This window comes from Hemitrygon akajei, chromosome 11, assembly GCF_048418815.1.
Source record: "Hemitrygon akajei chromosome 11, sHemAka1.3, whole genome shotgun sequence".
Taxonomy (NCBI): domain Eukaryota; kingdom Metazoa; phylum Chordata; class Chondrichthyes; order Myliobatiformes; family Dasyatidae; genus Hemitrygon; species Hemitrygon akajei.
Window position 1 is genome coordinate 146617087 of NC_133134.1, and position 22642 is coordinate 146639728.

General features: G+C 40.1%; 1 protein-coding gene across 5 annotated transcripts in view; it reads left to right on the forward strand.

Moving 5' to 3' along the window:
* ptprt (protein tyrosine phosphatase receptor type T) overlaps positions 1-22642 on the forward strand; it is a 1512449-nt gene that overhangs the window by 1015175 nt on the left and 474632 nt on the right. For all 5 annotated transcript variants that reach the window (XM_073061878.1, XM_073061879.1, XM_073061880.1 and 2 more), the window contains exon 8: positions 21235-21531. In XM_073061878.1, the coding sequence (XP_072917979.1) occupies positions 21235-21531 (297 nt within the window). The remainder of the gene's footprint in view (positions 1-21234; positions 21532-22642) is intronic.

Below are 22642 nucleotides of genomic sequence, written 5' to 3' on the forward strand. Positions count from 1 at the left end.
AAACCCACCTTGTTGCCAGTTATGAATGACCAATAAGAATTGACCTTCCTACATTAACCACTGCCTACAAATAACAAAACTAAGAAATCATTTTTGTATCCCCTTCAGCACAAACTAGGAAGCTAAGTATATCAACCAGTCAAACATCTATTCTTCCAATCAGGAACAAAACCATAATAACACTCAACATTTAAATATTAGCTTTATTTGTCGCATGTACATCAAAACATACAGTGAAATGCGCCACTTGTGTCAAATCAAATCAGCAAAGATTAGCAAGTTTCACCATGGTTCCAATGCCAACATAGCATGCCCACAACTCATTAAGCCTAACCATACATCTTTGGAATGTAGGAGAAAACCAGAGCACCTGACGGAAACCCACGCATCATGGGGAGAACATACAAACTCCTTAAAGACAGCAGCTAGCATTGTAAAGCATTGCGCGAACCGCTAAACTAACACACATTGCTTCAGCGCATTTTCTTAGTGTCTCTCTTCTGTGTACACTAATACTTTTACAAACTGTTCCCGAATTTACTCCAGCAAAGCTATAGAAGAATGGTCCATTGCATTGGAAGAGACTGTGGTTGGCTGCCAAGGGTGTCTGCAATCAATTCTGGGCCTTGATGGTCCAGCTTCAGACTCTTAGCATGGACAGCAGCAGCCTGGGCTACCACACCAATAAGCATCAATGAGGGAACAGCAGAGTGGGAGCAATGAGGGATCAGATTCTGGGATCTGGACAAAGAACAGGATGGAGACAGATTGTAGAGCTGCTAGGTTCACCAGAGTCTCTTCAAAAAGTAGAATCCAATCCTGCAATGTCAGAATCAGAATCAGGTTTATTATTACTGATATATGTGTGAAATGTAGCAGTTCTATACATAAACATTACTATACGTTACAATATGAAATATTTTTAAAAATGCAAAAAGAGAGCAAAATAGTGAGGCAATGTATATCCTGTTCATAAATCTGATGGTTGAGGGAAAGATGTTGTTCCTAAAACCTTGAGTGTGTGTCTTCAGGCTCCTGTACCTTCACCCTGTTGGCACTCGTGTCCTCATTGCTAAGGGTCCTTATTGATGGATGCTGCCTTCCTGAGGCAATGTCTTTTGAAGATGAACTCGATGGTGGAGAGGTGCCCATGATGGAGCTGGCCGAATCTACAATCCTCTGCAGTTATTTTTCAATCCTGTGCATCGGAGCCTCGATACCTGTCAGTGATGCACATAGTCAGAATGCTCTCTGTGATACATCTATCGAAATTTGTAAGGGTCTTTGGTAACATATCAAATCTCATCAAACTCCTAATGAAGTATAGCCACTGACTTGCTTTCTTCATGATTGTATCAGCATGTTGGGCCCAGGATAGATTCTCAGGTATGTTAGCGACAAGAACTTGAAGCTACCCTCCCTTTCCACTGCTGACCCCTTGATGAGGGCTTGTGGGTGTTCCCATGACATCAACATCCTGAAGATTACAATCAGTTCCTTGATATTACTGAACCACTGAGCTACTAACAAACTGACAGTGGCAATCTTGCACTATGAAACAAGCTAAGGTCAGATGGTGGAAATCAAAGCTTTTACTGAAACACTTGCATGTTGTGCTGCAGTGGAAGCTTTGTTCTCTCACCAGCAATGCACTATGACTGGATGCATGAATGTTGATGGAAAGCTGCCCATTGCTTCCATAAACTCAGACAAGAGCTCAGTGCAAGTCTGGAGCTGATCATTATCTTCCATTTCTAGACTGCTTCTTCAGATTGCATATCATTATCCTCTATAGCAGAACTGGTGTGTTTGCTCATCCTGTGAAGAACTGAAATACACCCAGCCGAGCAGAAGACCACTCAGCTTTGGTAACTCACCACATGCATATCCTGTGTGCAAACCAGCACAGACTGGATGGAGGAGGGCCGGTTTCTGTGCTGTGGTGCTCTATAACTCTATGTAGAAGTCCCTGGAATTGTACTTGAGCATGTAATTTTCAGATTATACGATGCGGTGTTATTTGTCCTGTAAGTAGTTTTAATTTGGCATCTGAAGAAAAAATGTCCGGTAATAGTGAGAGTAAAACCAGGGAAGAAGTGAAGTGTGCTGTCCTTGTGTACGTTTCTATGTTTTTTAATGTTTCTATCTTTACTATGTTTGTACGTTTTTTATGTACTATATTCAGAGCCATTCATCCCTGTTGCATAATGGCTCCCAGCAGTACCTGAACCAATAAGTTGTCTGTAAGATGTGCACACTTGACATTTATTTATAAAGTTCAGAGTTTCCTTAAATAAGTTTAAGTGCACCACATGAGTTCTAATGGCTTATTGAAAGAGACTGCCATGATCAGCTCTGTGACAAATTGATGATGATCAACAGTGTTGTCCCGTTTGGCTGAATGTTTTCATGAAGCACTGAGAAAGGATAAAACAAACTTTTGAACTAACATCACAAATGCTAAATGAGATCATGAAGATTGGACCAAGGTGTGAATCAGGCACTTGCTTGTTCGGGCTAAGATCAATTGTGCTTGAAAGTCAGTTCTGAAGGCAGTTTCAATATGTCAACCAACTGTTGGGAGAGTTAATCTCTTGTGTTTTTTTAAATTATTTGTTGTGTTTTTTGCATGGTAAATATATTTTCAATTGATTTACAAGACATTGTATTATCATAAATGTCTTTGCATCATAGTATTACACAGCACAGAAGCAGGGTATTAGTCTAAACTTGTCCATACTGACCAGAGTATCCTTCTGTATCAACCCCACAGCCCTGCATTTGGTCTGTAGACCTTAGGCTTAAGTGTGTACAAGACTTCATCAAGACATTTTTAAAATGTTGACAATGACCCAACTTCAATCCTTCTATGACTTCTCCCAGGCAGTGATTTCAGGTACAGTTCTGTGCAAAAGTCTTAGGCACATATATATATATATATATATATATATAGCTAGGATGCCCGAGACTTTTGCACAGCACTGTATTTGTCAACAGGAGAAGACAGCAAGTTTATAAACCCGGCAGGAGCAAAAGAGGTTGAGAATGGCAAGGGTGGAGCATCGCCGAAGGGGTTTGGGACAGGTGGCAGAGATGAAGTGCTGGGGTGGAGTCTCACCCAACCCTAAGACAGCAAGTAAGGTCATTTGATTCCAAGCCATTGAGTTATTGATCATTACAGAAAGTCTCTCTGGTGCTCCCTGCTCTCTCCCCTGTCCCCTCTCCCCTCCACTTTTCCCAACCATGATTCCCCTCTCCCTGCCCCCTTCACACTCTCAGTCCACAATAGAATCAAATTCATCATCACTCACAGATGTCATGAATTTTTTTGTGGTAACATATATATAGAGTGTGTGTGTCTGCCAAATATTTTTGCACAGTACTGTGATTAACAATCTCTGAGTAAATCCTCAGAAATGAATTATTTCATCACAGGCATCATTTTGATAAATTTTCTTTGTGCTGTCTCCAGTGGTATCTTATGGTTTCTAAACAATACTCTGGCTGAGATATAACAGAAGTTTTATAAAATTGGAGCATACTTTTCTATTTCTCTATTCAAAGTCCTGAATAATAAAGGCCAGTATCTTGTTTACCTTCCTAACGAGATCATGTTCCTGCATTTCTAGCTTCAAGTATGTATGGGATCATATTCTGAGGTACCCCAGTTCCTCAATAGCCTGTCTCCATTCCTCCTGTAGTCCTCAACCAGCTCCTTTGTTTTTGCAATGTTGAGGGAGAGGTTGTTTTCTTGACGCCACTGTGTCAGGGTGATGACTTCTTCTCTGTAGGTTGCCTCGTTATTATTTGAAATTAGGCCAATTAGTGTAGTGTCATCAGCAAATGTAATTAGCAGATTGGAGCTGTGGGTGGAGACACAGTCATGGGTATACAAGAGTAAAGGAGGGGGCTTAGTACGCAGCCCTGAGGGGCACCCGTGTTGAGGTTCAGAGGGGCAGAGGTGAGGGAGCCCACTCTTAACACTTAACAGCGATCTGACAGGAAGTCCAAGATCCAGCTACACAAGGCAGGGTCAAAGCCGAGGTCTCTGAGCTTTTTGTCAAGCCTGGAGGGAATTATGGTGTTGAATACTGAACTGTAGTCCAAGAACAGCATTCTCACATAAGCATCCTTCTTCTCCAGTTGTGTAAGGACGGTATGCAGAGCAGTGGCTATTGCATCGTCTGTCGATTGGTTGTGTTGGTAGGCGAATTGTCGAGGGTCCAGTGTGGGTGGTAGCATGCTGCAGGTGTAGTCCTTGACCAGCCTCTCAAACCATTTGCTTATTATTGAGGTGAGTGTGACCTCAAGGACGCCAGTTGTTCAAGTTGTTCTGTATCAAATCAGTGAGAATAGTGCTGGTGTCAGGCCTGCACAGGCAGACACCTCCCATTCTCCACCCAGCTAACAGGAGCCACCTGTCACTTGCTTCCAACTCATCACCTGCAGCCTTTTTAAACCCAGCTCTCATCCACAGTCCCTGTTCACTTATCAAACCAGTCATCCTCAACGTTGCTCCTAGCCTTCAGTTACCTTGTTGCCGGTGGTGTTTAGTTTCAGTTCTCTCTCATTTTGTGGCCTCTTGTAACTTGTTATTTTTACAGTCTATTATTAAAGTTAATTGGCTCTGCTGCTCTGCCCCCTTTATGGTTCCTGACAGGGTGGGTGAACCACGGTTGATTGAGCAGAGTGTGCTCACCTGAAAGAAGCCACCCACCAACATGAGTACTTGATCCAGAAGAAGCAGGAAACTATTGACCATCTGCTCACCAATCTCAACAGACTGGCTGTCCCGTTACGGCAGATCCACACCCCAGTCTTCTGATAACCAGATCAGCCAGGCCCTACAGCATGAGCCTGCTCCAGCCGACACGCCCGACAACTGCATGTACGTGCCAGCAGCTGTGCGCTCTGAGGCACTCCAGTGGGCCCACTCCTCACCCCTCTCGGACCATCCAGGTGCACGATGGACTCTGGATTTTCTGTGATGCTGGTTCTGGAGGCCAACCATGATCACAGATTTATATCAGCTTGTCACTGCCTGCTTTCAATGTGCCCTGTCCAATTCCTTGAACCTGCTGCCCTCTGGGATCCTGGTCCCACATCGCCATAGATTTCATCACGGGTTTGCCACCTTCCAATGGCACCATGGTGATCATAAGACTGGTAGACCGTTTCTCCAAGGCAGCTCACTTTATTGTTCTTCCCAAACTTCTGTTAACCACTGTTGGAAGACCTGGTTCTCCAACATGTCATTTGTCCTCATGGTTTCCTTCAGGATATGGTGTGGGACTGGAGTCCACAATTCATCTCCCACTTCCGGCGAGCCTTTGTCCACTGGCTATCATCTGCAGACCAACAATCAGTCAGAAAGAGCCAATCAGTAGGTGCGATGCTTTGCCACCTCATGGTAGAAGTATCTGGTTTGGGCCAAATTGACCCACAATCTACACATCTCCTCTGCCTTGGGCATGTCACCTTTTGAAGTGCTTCATGGCCACCAATCTCTGTTGTTCCCTGTTGGCCCTGGTATACCTCTGCCAAAATGTTTGGAAGAGGGTATGGAGGGCTGACAACCGCACCTACTGCCACCTGGGTAAACACCAGCGGCACCCAGCCAGTCTATTCTGGTCTGGAGACTGTGTCTGCAAGCTCTCGCCCCAGTTCATTGGTCCCTTCAAGATTATCATCACATCAATCCAGTCACTTACCATGTCTAGCTGCCACCATCTCCCAGGATTACACCTACCTTCCATGTGTCCTGCCTGAAGCCTATTACCCATGGACCACTCAACACACCTGACTCTGTGCCTTCAGAACCGAGGCTGGTGGAAGGTGGTCCACTGTACATGGTTTGATGGTGAATGGATTCACATGGTCATGGATGGGGTGTGCAGTACCTGGTTGAATGGGAAGGGTGCAGCCCAGAGGGGTCCAGTCCATCTTGGGTACCACCCAGTTTCATTCTGGATCCATTGCTCACTGAGGAGTACCACTGGACCCGTTCAGCTTGTCCTGAGCCATCGAGTGCTGGCCGGGTCTCATCCACAGTCCTTGTTCACCATCGAACCAGCCAGTCTCAAGCAGTTGCTCCTACCTTCAGTTATCTTGTTGCCTTTGGTGTTTTGAATCTTTTCTCTCTTGTTTCATGGCCCCTCATGGCTTGTTATTTATGCAGTCCATTGTTAAAGTGATCATTCATTGCTCATCGCTGTATCGTCTCTGCTGATTCACTTTTCAGTCAAGCCTCCTTTACATTTCCTGACGGCTGTAAGTGTTGCCAGGCTTCTGGTTACAAATAAGATTACAACTACTTGCTGTTTTAATTTCCAAATAACCAGTTCAATTACATCAGGAGTCTTGCAATCAATTGCAAGGTGGATTTTGTTGGCTTTTCTATAGGCGGGAAATTACTGATGCACTTTTTTCTGCTGCTCTCCTAACTGTCAAGTCTCCCAAGAATAAAAATCTGCTTGAGTGTCAAAATCCTCTATAAATTTGTTCAATAAAAAACAATAATTTTCACTGTAAAACATTACACATATGTTTAGCATTGGGTAAGAATATTGTTATCAAAGGAAGAGCATGACCATCAGAATTCATTATTATTTGCACATAATATGACTGTAATGTCCAACACCTGTATATTCAGTCAAATACAAATGTTTGCAACTTGTTACCTGCAATTATTTTCTTTTCCTCAAGTTCCTAGTCAAATACATTAAATTATCTGAAATTGCTGCACTAATAACTAAGGTAAACTTGGAAAAAGTTGGGCCTGTCTATTTCAGTTTCAGGCTCCATTTAAGACAATGATACATCTTAATTACTGACAAATAGCATTTCAGGCATGAAAAAAAATCTTTAGATGTGATTCTCAATCCATGAGGTTTAAAAAAATTATTTTGTATAACTTTTACATCTTTTGTTTCATCCATTCTTTCTTACACTTTATTTCATTTTCCCTGCATAACCGAACAATGAATTTAATAATCAAACTTGTATTATTGTTGTTTGGACTCTCAAAATACTGTACTTAAGTTTGATTGGCTATGAAGATTCTGGTTGCTTCTCTTCTTTAAACAAGTACGAATTATCGTGTGTTAGGCAAAACATATTTTGACTGGAGAGCTGAAAGGGATTTCCACTGCAAATTACATTGTCTGTAAGTCAGTTGACAAGGTTCTGCATGGGAGGCTGATTCATAAGTTTAAGAAACACAGGATTCAAGATTATAGAAGGCGGATGGTGGCAGTGAAAGAGTGAAGACTATGACCAATGGTGTGCTGTAAGAATTGATTCTGGGATGTCTTTCTCCATGATATATATTGAAGATTTGGATGTGAATCTAGGAGGCATGATTAGTAAGATTGTAGCTGACATGCAAGTTGGTGATGTTATGGATAATGAGAAAGGCTGTCTAACACTATAGCATAATATAAACAGACAAAATTAGGTGTAGTGTAAACAGACGGAGTTTAATAGTGCAAGTGCAAAGTGATGCTTTTTGGGAAATCAAATAGATGCATGGCATATACAGTAATTGCTAGGGTAGGACACTAAGGAATTTATATGAACAGATTGACTTGGGCTTCAAGTCCACAGTTCCCTACAAGTGGCAACACATATAGAAAAGATGATGAAGAATGCATTTGGCATTCTTGCCTTCATAGGTTAGAGCACTGAATAATTTTGGAAATCATGTTGCAACTTTCCAAAGCATACTTCAAGTATGGTTAGACCATACTTGAAGCCCTATGTGTGGTTTTCTTTGCCACATCATAGGAAGGACACAGTTAGACTAGAGAGAATTCAAAGATTCATCAGGATATTATCTTGAATGGATTTTAGTTATGAGGAGAAATGGATAGGCTGTCCTTGTTTTCCTTGGCATGAAAGAGGGTCAGAGGTACTTCAAATTATATGATTAATAGTCATGATAGATAGTTAGAGTATGTTTGCATAGAGGAGGCATCAAAATAAAGTGGGTATAAATTTTAATGTGAGAGGAAAGAGAATTAAAGGCAATTTGAGAAAGAATTGTTTTCTTTGACATAGAGATGGGTTAATAATTGGAACTCATTGACAGACAAGATGGTGAAATCACATACAATCCCTATGTTTAAGAGGCATTTAGAAAGGCTCTTGAATAGCCAAGGCATAAACCTAATACAGGCAAATGAAGTCACCGTAGTTGGGGAAAAAGGTGAACAGCAACTTGATATGTTGAAGGGTCTATTTCTGTGGTGTGCACTTCTATGGCTGTGACTTTATCTGTGGAGAATTTCTACATTAGCATGCATATTAAAAAGCATTATTAAGTTTCATCCTATATATGTTATTATTTATAAAAGACAAAGAAATGTGTGAATAATTCCAGATAACTATTGTGTTGTACAAAGTATGTAATCAATTTAAACTGTTGATTGAGCCTGTTTGCTGCTGTCCAGGGGAGCAAAATTAGGCAGTTTTTAAAAAATGCATACATTGTAAGATCACTGAAGGGATTAACAGATGAGTAAGTTAAAAGTATGTCTTCTCCCCAATAATTATTAAAATATTTCAAAAATTGTTGACAAAATAATTTCAATCTTCAACACACTTTTAATGGATAAATTTATTTGAATTCATTAGAAACAGGGGAAATGATCTTCAGCTATTTGTCTGTTATATCCAATTTGAAAATTCAATGACTAGGTAGGTATAGATAGCAAAGATGACATAATGCCCCTGTGCTTAGTTGCTGGAGGTCTGCTAGTTTTGTTTTTGAGTATGTCTTCAAAGGAAAGGCTGGCACTCTTACTTTAGACAGATGGAACTCTTACTGAAATATTTCCATTGGGATCCTTCTCCTACTATAGGACTCAACAGGGAATCTCTCAGTGTCAAAGTGTATGCGTGCTGTCTATTCATTGTCTCTCAGCACTGAGCTGCTTAATAAGCTCTAGATTGATCAGAAATGTTCCCAATTCAAAAAAGGTGGCTAAAACAGTACTTTAAATGTTATTCCTGGTTGCTTCCAAATCTGACCTAAGTTGATTTGGATCCTGGTTCCAACATGGTTTTGCTACAATAAGTGTATGGGACATTGGAAAAAATGTTGAATTTCCCCATGGGGATGAATAACGTATCTATCTATCTATCTATCTATCATATTAAACTGATTTGAAGGCACAGAATAAGTGAATGGAATAAATAACTAATTGTTTGGAAGCTATTTGCCATTTTAGGTTAATTGTATGATTATTATACACTTAACAAGTATTCAAATTGCTTTCATTAATGAACCTAATTTTTTAATCTTCTTTGCAAACAGTTTTGGTTAGGATAGGACTCTGTGGTTTAGCCAGTTTTTGACACAACATTGAGATGTACTATCACAATAAACAGCACCCCACCCCCACGACCTACAGGAAAAGGCTAAATCTACTAAATTGACCAAGTTGAGACAAAGGTCTTCTGTGAGTGCTCTACTTGATCAAAATTAATGTAAAAGTTAATTTGGGCTGTGAGAATATCCAGAATTACTGATTTTAATAACTTTTAAGGAATAGGGACAGCTTTACCTTGAATTGGTTCAGTAAATCATAATCAATAGTGTGGGTCATCATCCACAGACCGACTAGACTCTGTCAATGAAATAGCTCAGGACATCTAGCCCAGATGTGTGACAATTTAAGCTTGTGTGTTTTAGTCCTCTCTAACTTAATAAACAGAAGAAACAGCCAAACTTGGCTCCGTGGCCAAGTTTACAGATGATACGAAGTTAGATGGAAAGTCATGGAGTTTTGAGGCAGCAGGGTGTCTGCGGAAGAACTTGGACAGGATGGGTAAATGAGCAATGTGGCAGATGGAATATACCGCAGAGAAGTGTATGGCCATCCACTTTACTAGGAGGAATAAAGGCAAAGACTATTTTCTAAATGGGGAATGAAGTTGGAAATCTGAGATGCAAAATGACTAGGGAGTTATAGAACAAAGAACTGTACAGCATAGGAATAGGCCTTTCATCCCATAATACTGTGCCAAACCAAATAAATTAGTAATCAAATGCAAACTAATCTAATACCCTTTGCCAACACAATGTCCGTGTTTTTCCAGTTCCACCACATTCATGTGCCTTTAGAGTCATTGAAAAGTACAGCACAGAAACAGGCCCTTCAGCCCATCTAGTCTGTGCCAAGCCATTTAAACTACCTACTCTCATCGACCACAAGCACCATAGCCCTCCATACCCTTACCATCCATGTACCAATCCAAGCTTCCCTTAAAGATTGAATTAGAACTCACATGTACCACTTGGGCTGGCAGCTCATTCCAATCTCACAACCCTCTGAGTGAAGAAGTTTCCCCTCATGTTCCCTTTAAACTTTTCACCTTTTGCCCTTAACCCATGACCTCTACTTGTAGTCCCACCCACCCTCAGTTGAAAATGCCTGCTTGCATTTACCCTACCTATTCCCCTCATAATTTTTTATACCTTTATCAAATCTCATACGTTTCTAAGGAATGAATTCCTAACCTATTCTATCCTTCCTTAACTCAGGTCCTCCAGTCTTGACAACAACCTTGCAAATTTTCTCTGTACTCTTTCAACCTTATTAACATCTTTCTGTCAGATAGGTGACAAAAACTACATACAATACTCCAATTTAGGCCTAACCAATGTTTTACACAACTTCAACAAAACATCCCATCTCATATACTCAATACTTTGACTTATGAATGCCAATGTACCAAAAGCTTTCTTTACAACCCTATCTACCTGTGACGCCACTTCCAATGAATTATGAAACTGTGTTCCCGGATCCCTTTGTGCTACTGCAAGTCTCAGTGCCCTTCCGTTCACAGTGAAAGACCTAAACCTGGATGGTCCTACTGAAGTGCAACACCTTGCACTCGTTTACATTAAATTCTATCCGGCATTTTTTCAGCTGGTTCAGATCCCGCTTCCTCACTGTCCATTATACCTCTAATCTTGGTGTCATCTGTAAATTCACTGATCCAGTTAACCACATTATCATCCAGATTTGCTGATATAGATGACAACCAGCACAATGCACACAGCTCTGATCACTGTAAAACTCCACTAGTCACAGGCCTCCAGTCAGAGAGACAACCATCTACAACCACTCTTTGGCTTTTCCCACAAAGCCAATGTCTAAACCAACTTACCACCTCATCTTGAATGCCAAGTGACTGAACCTTCTTAACCAACCTCCCATGCGAGACTTTGTCAAATGCCTTGCTAAAGTCCATGTAGACAACATCCACTGACTTGCCTTCATCAACTTTCCTGGTAACTTCCTCGAAAAGCTCTATAAGATTGGCTAGACATACAAGATGCCATGCTGACTACCCCTAATCAATCCCTAAGTACATAAATCTGGTCCCTTCGAATCTAACCTTCCCACTACTGATGTCAGGCTCATCGGCCTCTTAAAACATCTTCTAAATGTCTCTTAAAAATCTCTAATGTATCTGCCTCTACATTTCAACCCTAGGAAAAAGATACTGCCTGTCTACTATATATATATATACTATATCTATAGCTCTCATAATCTTATAAACCTCTATTAGATTTCCCATCGGCCTTCACCACTCCAGAGAAAACATCCAAAGTATGTCCAACTTCTCATTATAATATATGCTCCAATCCAGGCAATATCCTGGTAAACTTTCTGCACTCTCTTCAAAGTCTTTATGTTCTTCCTATAATGGGATGACTAGAGCTATATGCAGTACTCCAGATATAGCCTAACTGGAGTTTTACATAGCTACTTTTGAACTCAATGCCTTGACTAATAAAGCCAAGCAGGTTATAGGCCTTCTAAAGAGCATAAATATAGGAGCAGAATTAAGCCATTTGGCCCATCGAGTCTTCTCCACCATTTCATCATAGCTGATCCATTTTCCCTCTCAGCACCAATCTCCTGCCTTCTCCCCATATCCCTTCATGCCCTGAGTAATCAAGAATCTATCACACTGTGCCTTAAATATACCTGAAGACTTAGCCTCCACAGCCACCTGTGGCAACAAATTCCACAGATTCACCACTCCGGCTAAATGAATTTTTCTTCATCTCCATTCTAAAAGGATACCCCTCTATTCTGAGGCTGTGTGTTCTAGTCTTCGACACTCCCACCATAGGAAACATTCTCTCCATATCCAGTCTACTGAGGCCTGTCAACATCGATAGGTTTCAATTAGGTCACCCCTCATTCTTCTGAATTCCAGTGAGTACAGGCCCAGAGCCATCAAATGCTCCTCATCTAACAAATCTTTCAATCCCAGAATATTTTCTGTGGGCCTCTTTCGAAACTTCTCCAATCTCATCTTATCTTTTCTTAGATAAGGGGCCCAAAACTGCTCACAATACTCCAAGTGAGGCCTCGCCAGTGCTTTATAAAACCTCAGCATTACATTCTTGTTTTTATATTCTAGTCCTTTTGAAATGAATGCCAACATCACATTTGCCTTCCTCACCACAGACTCAACCTGCAAGTTAACCTTTAGGGAAATCTGCACAATGACACCAAAGTCCCTTTGCATCTCAGATTTTTATATTTTCTCTACGTTTAGAAAATAGTCTATCCTTTTATTTCTCACACCAAAGTGCCTGACCATACACTTCCTGATGCTGTATTCCATCTGCCACTACTTTGACCATTCTCCTAATCTAAGTCCTTCTGTCACCTCTCTACTTCCTCAAAAATACCTGCCCATCAATACTAACCATATCACCTGCAAACTTTTCAACAAAGTCATCAATTCTGTCATCCAAGTCATTGCCATGTAATGTAAAATAGAAGCAGTCCCAACACAGACCCTGTGGCACATCACTAGTCAACAGCAGTCGAAAAGAGAAGGGTCCTTTTATTCCTACTTTTTGCCTCCTGCCAATTAGCCACTGCTTTATCCATGTAGTATCTTTCCTGTAGTTCCATGTGTGGCACCTTGCCAAAGGCCTTCTGAAAATCCAAGTACACAACATCCTCTGATTAACCACCCTGTCAATCTGTGTAGCGACTTCCAGGGAGCTATGACCTTGGACCTCAAGATCCCTCTGCTCATTAACAGTCTCTTTATATTAGACCAACCAAGGTGCAAAATTTCACATTTGTCTGGGTTAATCTCCATTAGCCATTTTACCGCCCATATTTGTAACTGATTGATATTCCACTGTATTCTTTGCCAGTTATTTATTCTATCCACTACACCATCAATCTTCCTAACCTCTACAAATATACTAACCTACTCATCAATTTTGGTTCAGAATGCTGTTGTTGTTCACTTCAATTGTTTACATGATTTTTGTTTCTTTCTCTTGTACATCAAGTGTTGGTATTATATTTTTCTATTTATTTGCTTTTTCTTTAATTGGGTTCTTTCAGATTTCTTGCTTTGTGGCTACCTGTGAGCAAGCAAATTTCAAGGTTGCATAACTGATACATTCTTTGATAATAAAAGAATCTTGAACATTTTCATCCAGGTCATTTATATAAATCACAAACAGCAGACATCCCAATACAGATCCCTATGGAATATCACTTATCACACAGCTCCAGCTAGAATAAGTCCCTCCAACCATTAGCCTTTGTCTTCCATGGCCAAGCTAGTTCTGAATTCAAATAGCCGCTTCACCATTGATCCTATGCACCTTAATTTTCCAGATGAGCTTCCCATAAGGGACTATGTGGATGCCCACAACACTACCTTTATCAATCACCCTCATCCCTTGTTAAAAAACTTCACTCACTCAAAGCCTTGCTAGCTCTCTCTAATTAGGACATTGTTTTCTAAACACTCATGATTCCTATCCTTAAGAATTCTGTCCAGTAACTTCCCTACCATTGCTGTGTGACACCGGTCTGTAGTTTCCAAGATTATTCGTCGTTGTATTCTTGAATAATGGAACAATATTAACTACTTGTCATTCCTCCAGGACCTCGATTATGGCTAGAGAAGACAAAAAGATATTGGTTTAGGCCACAGCAATCTCTTCGCTTGCGTCTCTCAATAACCTGAGTATGTCCCATCAGGCCTATGGACTTATACACCTTAATGCTCTTCAGAGACTCAGCACTACCTCCTCCTTTAATTCAAAATTCCCTACCACATTACTACTCTTGGACTGATCTCCCCTTCTCCTTGGTAAATACTGATGTAAAGTACTCACTAAAGACCTCATCCCCACCCCCCCCTCCCCCGCATCCAAACAAATATTTCCTCCTTTATTCTTGAGTGGTCCTACCCTTTCCCTAGTTATCTTATTGGTTCTAATATGTGTATTGAATGCCTTGGGATTCTCTTTAATCCTACTTGCCAAAAATTTTTCATGGTCCATCCTGACTTCCTTAATTCCCTTCTTGAGTTCTTTTCTGGTTTCTTTATAACCCTCAAGGACTGTCTTTGATTCTAGCTTCCTAAGATTTAAATATTTTTCCTATTTCCTCTTGACTAGATTCATCACCTTCCTTGACAACCAAGGTTCTCTTACCTTTCTTCTGACTGGAACATACCTGTGTGTGGTTGGTCTTTAAACACCTTCTACGTGTCAGATGTGGATGCCTAAAAACAGCTGATCTCAATTAACTCTCCCTTTCTCCTGCCTAATGTTCTCATAGTTTGCCATGTTCCAATTTAATATTCTCCCACTAGGGTCCATACTTACCCTTATCTATATTTATAATCTTAAGGAGCTGTCGTCCTGAAACCTCCATGGTGGGCTTCACAGCTGAACAGGTGAGAAGACAGCTGAAACGTCTCCACCCAAGCAAGGTTGCAGGCCCGGATGGTGTCAGCCCCAGGGTGCTCAAAGCCTGTACCCCCCAGCTATGTGGAGTACTACACCATGTCTTCAACCTGAGCCTGAGTCTCCAGAGGGTTCCTGTGCTGTGGAAGGCATCCTGCCTCATCCCACAGTACATGCGCTTGCAACACTGTGTGTCAGACAGAGTGGTCAGCAACACTGGGGCTCCACAGGGGACTGTCTCCCTTTCTCTTCACCATCTACACCTCGGACTTCAACTACTGCACAGAGTCTTGCCATCTTCAGAAATTTTCTGATGACTCTGCCATAGTTGGATGCCTCAGCAAGGGACATGAGGCTGAGTACAGGGCTATGGTGGGAAACTTTGTCACATGGTGCGAGCAGAATCATCTGCAGATTAATGTGAAAAAGACTAAGGAGATGATGGTGGACCTGAGGAGGGCTAAGGCACTGGTGACCCTGTTTCCATCCAAGGGGTCAGTGTGGACATGGTGAAGGATGACAAATACCTGGGGATACGAATTGACAATAAACTGGACTAGTCAAAGAACACCGAGGCTGTCTACAAGAAGGGTCAGAGCCGTCTCTATTTCGTGAGGAGACTGGGGTCCTTTAACATCTGCCGGACGATGCTGAGGATGTTCTACAAGTCTGTGGTGGCCAGTACTGTCATGTTTGCTGTTGTGTGCTGGGGCAGCAGGCTGAGGGTAGCAGACACCAACAGAATCAACAAACTCATTTGTAAGGCCAGTGATGTTGTGGGGGTGGAACTGGACTCTCTGACGGTGGTGTCTGAAAAGAGGATGCTGTCCAAGTTGCATGCCATCTTGGACAATGTCTGTCATCCACTCCATAATGTACTGATTAGGCACAGGAGTACATTCAGCCAGAGACTCATTCCACCGAGATGCAACACTGAGCGTAATAGGAAGTCATTCCTGCCTGTGGCCATCAAACTTTACAACTCCTCCCTTGGAGTGTCAGACACCCTGAGCCAATAGGCTGGTCCTGGACTTAATTCCACTTGGCATAATTTACTTATTATTATTGTTATTATTTAATTATTTCTGGTTTTATATTGCTATATCTCTACACTATTCTTGGTTGGTGCGACTGTAACGAAACCCAATTTCCCTTGGGATCAATAAAGTATGTCTGTCTGTCTGTTACTGTTTCCTAACAGCTCACTCACTGAAAAGTCAGTAACCTGGCCAGCCTCAAAACCCAAACCCAGATCCATTCCTAGTGCAGGATTCCCTTAAGTTTAACCTTCAGCATGAACCAGTAGTAAAGAAGGCAAAAGCAATTTTTGCATTCATTTCAAGAGGACTAGATTATAAAAGCAAGGCTGTAATTCTGAAGACTTTTAAGGTTTTGGTCAGACTCATTTGAAATATTGGAGGAATTTTGTGCACCCTCTCTTAGAAAGGATATGCTGGCATTGGAGAGGGTCCGGAGGAGGTTTGCAAGAACATAACGAGATGTGTTTGATGATTCTGGGCCTGCGCTCACTGCAGTTTAGAAGGATGAGAGGGAATCTCAAACCTGGCAAATATTGAAAGTCCTAGATAAAGTGGAAGAGGAGAACATGTTTCTAGTAGTGGGAAGGTTCACAAACAGAGGGCACAGCCTAGAATGAAAGGATATCTCTTTAGAATAGAGATAAGGAGGAATTCCTTCAGCCAGAGGGTGGTGAATCTCAGGAATTCATTGCTGGAGATGGATGCAGAGACCAAGTCCCTGGGTATTTTTAAAGTGGAGGCTTATAGCTTCTTGATTAGTATGGGTGTCAGAGGTTACGGGGTGAAGGCAAGAGAATGGGATTAAGATGGAATAATAAATCAGCTGTGATTGAATGGAACGGCAGACTTCATGGGCCAAATGGCCTCATTCCCTTCCTATGACTTATGGTTTTATTGTCAGACAATTTTTTTCCTTCATCATTATATAAACATTGATTAGACAATTTATGTATCAGTTCTTTATAATGCACTAATGATCCTCCATCTGAAATACTGACATTCCACTGATGTTCCCTGTCCTGAGAGTATTTCCAGCATTTCCTGTTTTTTTTTATTTCAGATTTCCAGAATCAGCAGACCTTTGTTTTGATATAACTTGATGTTTTAAAAAGCAAAAAATTGGTTACTCTTTTCTTTAAAAAATACATTCTGTCTTGTCAGTTATCATAAAAATTCATCCTAAAACTATATTCCCTCCAATTTCCCAGCATTCAACAAACATTAATTATGCATTCTGTTTTTCCATTTTCCTACCAGATGCATGTGGTTTTTGTTTAATATAACATTATCACCTGTCACTTCCTCTTCGACTTGCTTCACCTGATCATATCCCTTTGTAGATACTTTGTATCCTCCTCAAAGATTCCTTTCCAAAGAGCTTTGGTTTCCTACCTGCAAACCACCCATCTGTTCCCACTCCAGCAGCATCAGCCCTTTGATACTTTTAGGTACATATCCTGCCTCTTCTTCCTTTTCAAAAGTGAAGGTCAGGCCTTAGGTGCTTTCGTTTAGAAGGGTTTCCCAATTTGGGGACCACAAACCCCTCTGTTAATAGTAGGTGTCCATGGCATAAAAAAGGTTGGGAACCCCTGGTTTAGATCATACATTTTTGATGGGAGTCTAAAACTAAATGAAGAAACATATTGGTGTTGGGTTTGGTTAATGTTTATCCAAGAGTTTTGTGATATTTCAAAAAATGATATTATAACCATGTGTATGCTGATAGCTTTGACATTGTAGTTGTACTTAAGAATTAAAGAAGTAATGTAGCCAAATAATCAATGAAATGGATTTATTAACAAATAGTTCAATAATAATATTCCAGAAAATTTTAAGTGTCGCGTTTCTAAGATTCAAAGTACAGCTATAAGCATACAACCCTGAAATTCATCTTCCCCACAGACAGTCACAAAACAAAGAACCATAGAACCAACCTCTTCAAGGTAAAAACATCAAACATCAACCCCCCCTTCCCCACACGCACAAAAAATCACACAAATGGCACCCAAAAAAAAAGTGAACACACAGACTATAAACCACAAAATCAAAAGGCATATTTCAGTTCAGGTCAGCTCAGTGTTCATTATCTGTGGGACGCCCTGATTCAAAAATTCCCCAAAAGTATTATCAAGACGGGAGCGACCAGAACTAGAACAGATCATAAACCTGAATTAGAATTCAAATCTCCAGTCTGTGTTGATTAACTTTTGCTCTGGCGCCATCCGACAACAACATCGAGGGAGAGAGAGATCACTTCAATGCAAAGACGTACCCTCGGGCACCGCGAGCAAGAGAGAGCGACAGACTGTGATGTAATCCTAAAAAGAAAGGGAATTGCAATCTATAATTCCAGCCTTTCTTTTAGCAATAGAAAAAAAACTATGTAATCACAACTGTGTGTTTTACTCTTGTGTCCTACCACAGAAGATTTTTATATAACATGGAGCTTAACTATAAAGTTGTGGAGAACTATAAGTGCACTTAGAGGTGTTAGACTGTGTACAAAACTCTGACAGCTGCTCCAACATGCTGAAGGAAATAAATGGTAACATTATACATCGAAGCAAGGTGTTCATGAAAGATAGGCAATAGTTCAAAACATTTTGCTGAAGGCTGAAGTACCACTGATGGTGAAGTTATATTTGTGCAGTAGATCAAGTGGTATCAGATCACAGATGCTACATGCTTTTAAAATTAATATCCAGCAATACAGAGACGTGAAGAGAAACAGCTGAATCCTTATGTATTTCCTATACGTCAGATTGAAAAATACCAACTTTAAGCATGGAGAAGATTACCTGAAGCTGAATGCTCTGAACATGCTATTTTCCACTGAGCACTGACTTAAACCATATTGCAAAAGACATATCAAATGTTTTGATTAATGTAAATCTTAAATCAAGTTATTGTTCTAAACGTGATATATTTAATAGTTCATTGTAACCTTCACAATGTGGAGGAAATGAATTCATCTGTTAGTTTTCAATATTGTTAGTAGGGCCTTTTTAATTGAGTTTGTTTATTTAAGATAATTCCAGCATTAAGTAGGCATTAAGAATAAGACAATTATAATCTCTGTGGAATTCCTTTGTCACTGCAGTCCCATTGTATAGAACTGTCCATATGGTATTCTTAATTAGAGCTATATTGCCAGTACTAGAACTAAGATGATGGCAAAGGTAGGAAGAATGGGGCATCTTGGGAATCAATTGGACACACTAATTAACTACTAGGTCTAAGCTGAATAAGGTAAGAGACCTGAATTCACCCATATCCTTCCAACTGGATGAATATTGAATGCAGTTTCAGTCCCTACAGGTTCCACATAATATAGAAGAAAATCAGTGAGCAGAAATATAATTGAAGTTGGCAAGCATAAATTGTGTTATTGCTGCACTGAGTGACATCATGACCTAATGGGAAAATGTGGTATTTCCTCAATTTAACTGATAGATGGTTAGCTCTATTGTCATGCTATAGCCACAAGGATCAGTTTAATGGATTAATCTGTGGTTTCCTCATTATAATAGGTAAATATTCATTTCTGAAATATTAATTGTTATCGTTTAAGTGATGGGTGACCCTGGCGGTGCTCCCATCACTATTGTCATCAGTAAAAATTCTGCCTATAAAGGAGCATGGGAATTAGTGCCAATTTGTACCCAGTGAAAGCATATAACATTATAGGAAGGAAAGGGAATTAGTAAATGCCGATACATCCAACCTGGAGATCAAACCAAGGCTAGCTCAGAAACATATATGGCTGAAGACAGTTAGGAAAGCTACTTTGGAACAAGGTAAAGATAATCAATATGTTCGCATAATGCAATTTCTCTGACTCTTTCCAGTCTCTGCTATTAATAACTTCTGCAGGAACATGAGAACCAGAGAAAATTCCTTTTTTTCATCTCATCTGTACTGCTGATAACGCATCTTGTGTGAATGTGATCACCAGACTGGGAATGGGGAGAGACCTCAAAAGGAATCCATAGGGTGCCAAGCATCTTTCCCCATCTAAGCCCAAAAAGTGATACTTTGAAACAGATAATCCTCCATCATGACTTATCTACCCAGTGGTAAAATATCACACCTGTCTCAATGCATTAACAGAAAAAAATAATTTAATGTTACTTCATTTGGATTGCCACAGGATATATTTGAGTTAAAATAAGAATAGCTACCTATTTTCTCAAGTGATCATTTGAATAAATGTCACACTGTGTATCACGAATAAAAGTGTAGTAGGAAATAATGGAGAGAAAAGGAAGGAGCCACACTTTACACAACTGACTAACCTTGTGATTAATGGAGGGCAACTGCCTCAAACCCAAGGACCAGCTGCAGATGTTCCTTGTGACTATTTCCTAGACCAAATCTAACTTCAACTGCTCTATCAATTACCTTGCCTCCATCACAAGGTCAAAAGTAGGATGATTGCTATAACACTGCATTCAATTTGCTGTTCTTAAAAATGAAGCCTTCTGCCAATATCATTTGTTAAATGTTTTTCTATATACCTCAAGAGCTTCTTTGAGGTATCTAAGAGCTCAAGGGCAGCAGAGTCCAGCAACATGAAGGATCCCACTAAGTTACAGACATTCCTGGTTTGTTAATGTGCCAGCCATTTTCTGCCACTGCTGTATAAAATCTTGGAAACAACCAAACTGTGATCCACGAGGGCCTTCATTAAATGTTCAAGACTCACTGTGATTTCTCAAGGGCAGATAGGGATGGGCAAAAAATGCTGACGTTGCCCCTGACCGTCTCACATTGTGCATCAATTGAAATATCCTTTCTTTTCTTTTAGTAATTAATTATTCTTTACTCCTTTGTTTTCTTCTTCTGTAACTTCCAACTGATGGCCACTGAAACGTGGATTGTAACTTTTAAGTGGCATCATATTTATAGGCCTATAAAAAGTACTTCTACTGATAAAATTTGCTTTCCTTTGTTTGACGTTTGACACTCAAATGTTTAATTCTGTGGAATGTTCTTGTGTTTGATTCATGCACATTTGAAAACCAGTGCAATAGCTGATGCTAGAAAACAGAAATAATACTTCAGGCTGATGGTCTTTCATCTGACCTGGAAAAAAATCAGAACATCAGATTCTATCAGCTAACAAGTGTAGCTGAGAGATCAGCCTTGGAGATATAATGACAATTCTCTTTTCAAAATACTCAACTTCAAGAAGATAGACAGCCATTTCTAGTTAAAGATTATATAAGATTAAAGTTTTTATTCAGCCTAAATTGTAAAAATTAGTTCATATTGAATTGGATGAATACTGCTATTCCTCTTATAGTTGTTAATATCTCAGCCCTCAGTGCTTGGAAGCATGATTAGCAAGTAGTTTTGATGTTACCTTTCTGTTATGAGATCAGGTTAAGGGCCTGCATGCTTCTAATTATAATATAGTACTATTTTTATTTTTCCTAGATCCTGTCCATGGACCTCAGAGTGTGGAAGTTGTGGATGTCCGATCTCGTCAGTTGACTATTCATTGGGAACCATTTGGTTATGCAGTCACTCGTTGCCATAGCTACAACTTGACAGTTCAGTACCAGTATGTGCTTGGTCATCGGGAATATACAGCAGAAGAACTGATGCAAACATCATCCCACTATACATTGCGGGGACTGCATCCATACACCACAGTGAAACTTCGACTGGTATTGGTAAACCCAGAAGGAAGGAAAGATAGTGATGAAATTGTTATACAAACAGAAGAGGATGGTAAGTGCCCAAATTATTTTTCTTTTACCAGCAATGTAACATGGACTTTTGAGAGATACTGGGGGCAACTACTTGTCAGCTTTTTCTTAAAGCTTCTCTGACCACTGCTTTAAAGGACCGTGGCAAAAGTGTAAAATAGTCAGAAATGCAGAACCTAAGGTCAATGTCTTAGAACTGGTTTGAGAGAGGTTTCAATCTGAATTCCAAAGATTGATGGGAAAAAAAGGTTGACTCAATTGTATGTGACTGGCACATGTGCATTATAAAGTATGCATGCTCAGTTGCCAGTCATTTATAAGGGCTCAATAAATTATTAACAAAGGTAGATCATTATGATATAAGACAAATTTTGAGCTTTTTACTGATGCCGTATAATTCAGCGCAGCAAGATAGCTCTATAATAGCCACACCACCAAAACTCAGCATGCCTCCTCTTTAATGATTAGTGTGTTACGCATATTAAAGTCTCTCCAAGCATAAAATCCATAGTTTCTTTTGCAACCAAAATTAAAAGCATATTTTTCCAAGCCTCTTCAAATAAGTTCAAAGTAAAATTGTACCCCACCCCAAGTAAATGGGGGAAAGAACCTACTCTATGAAAAGAAGGAACATATTGCGAAATGCCTTTAGTTCTCCCCCTAAAAGTATGCTTCTTTTTATTCTCTAATTGTTTTCTAAATCTGTAGAAAATGAGGTCAGAGTGGTAGAAATTCTCCTTTAGTTTCTAATGCTAAACAAATGTCAGAGTAGAAAACACCTTTGATACTTCTGTCCTGTGGTTCAGATGAACCATTAGAGCACAGGGATTTCCATGGGAAATTGATTCATTTACTATTGTGGCTAAAGATGTATTTTGTTTTCCCTCAATGAGCAGAGTTGTTAATCATGCTCATACCCTCAATTCCATTTCTTTGTCACCTCTTTGGTGAATCAGTGGCAGCAATATTGATATAAAATATGCTCCAAAATTGCCTTTGTCAGTTACTTTAATAAATTTATTAATCTATCAAATATAAATGAGGAGAGAATGCAATAAAATAATGCATTGATGTGAAATTCTTCCAAATGCTAACATAATTATCACTTGAGTAAATTTAATCTTTAAGTATTA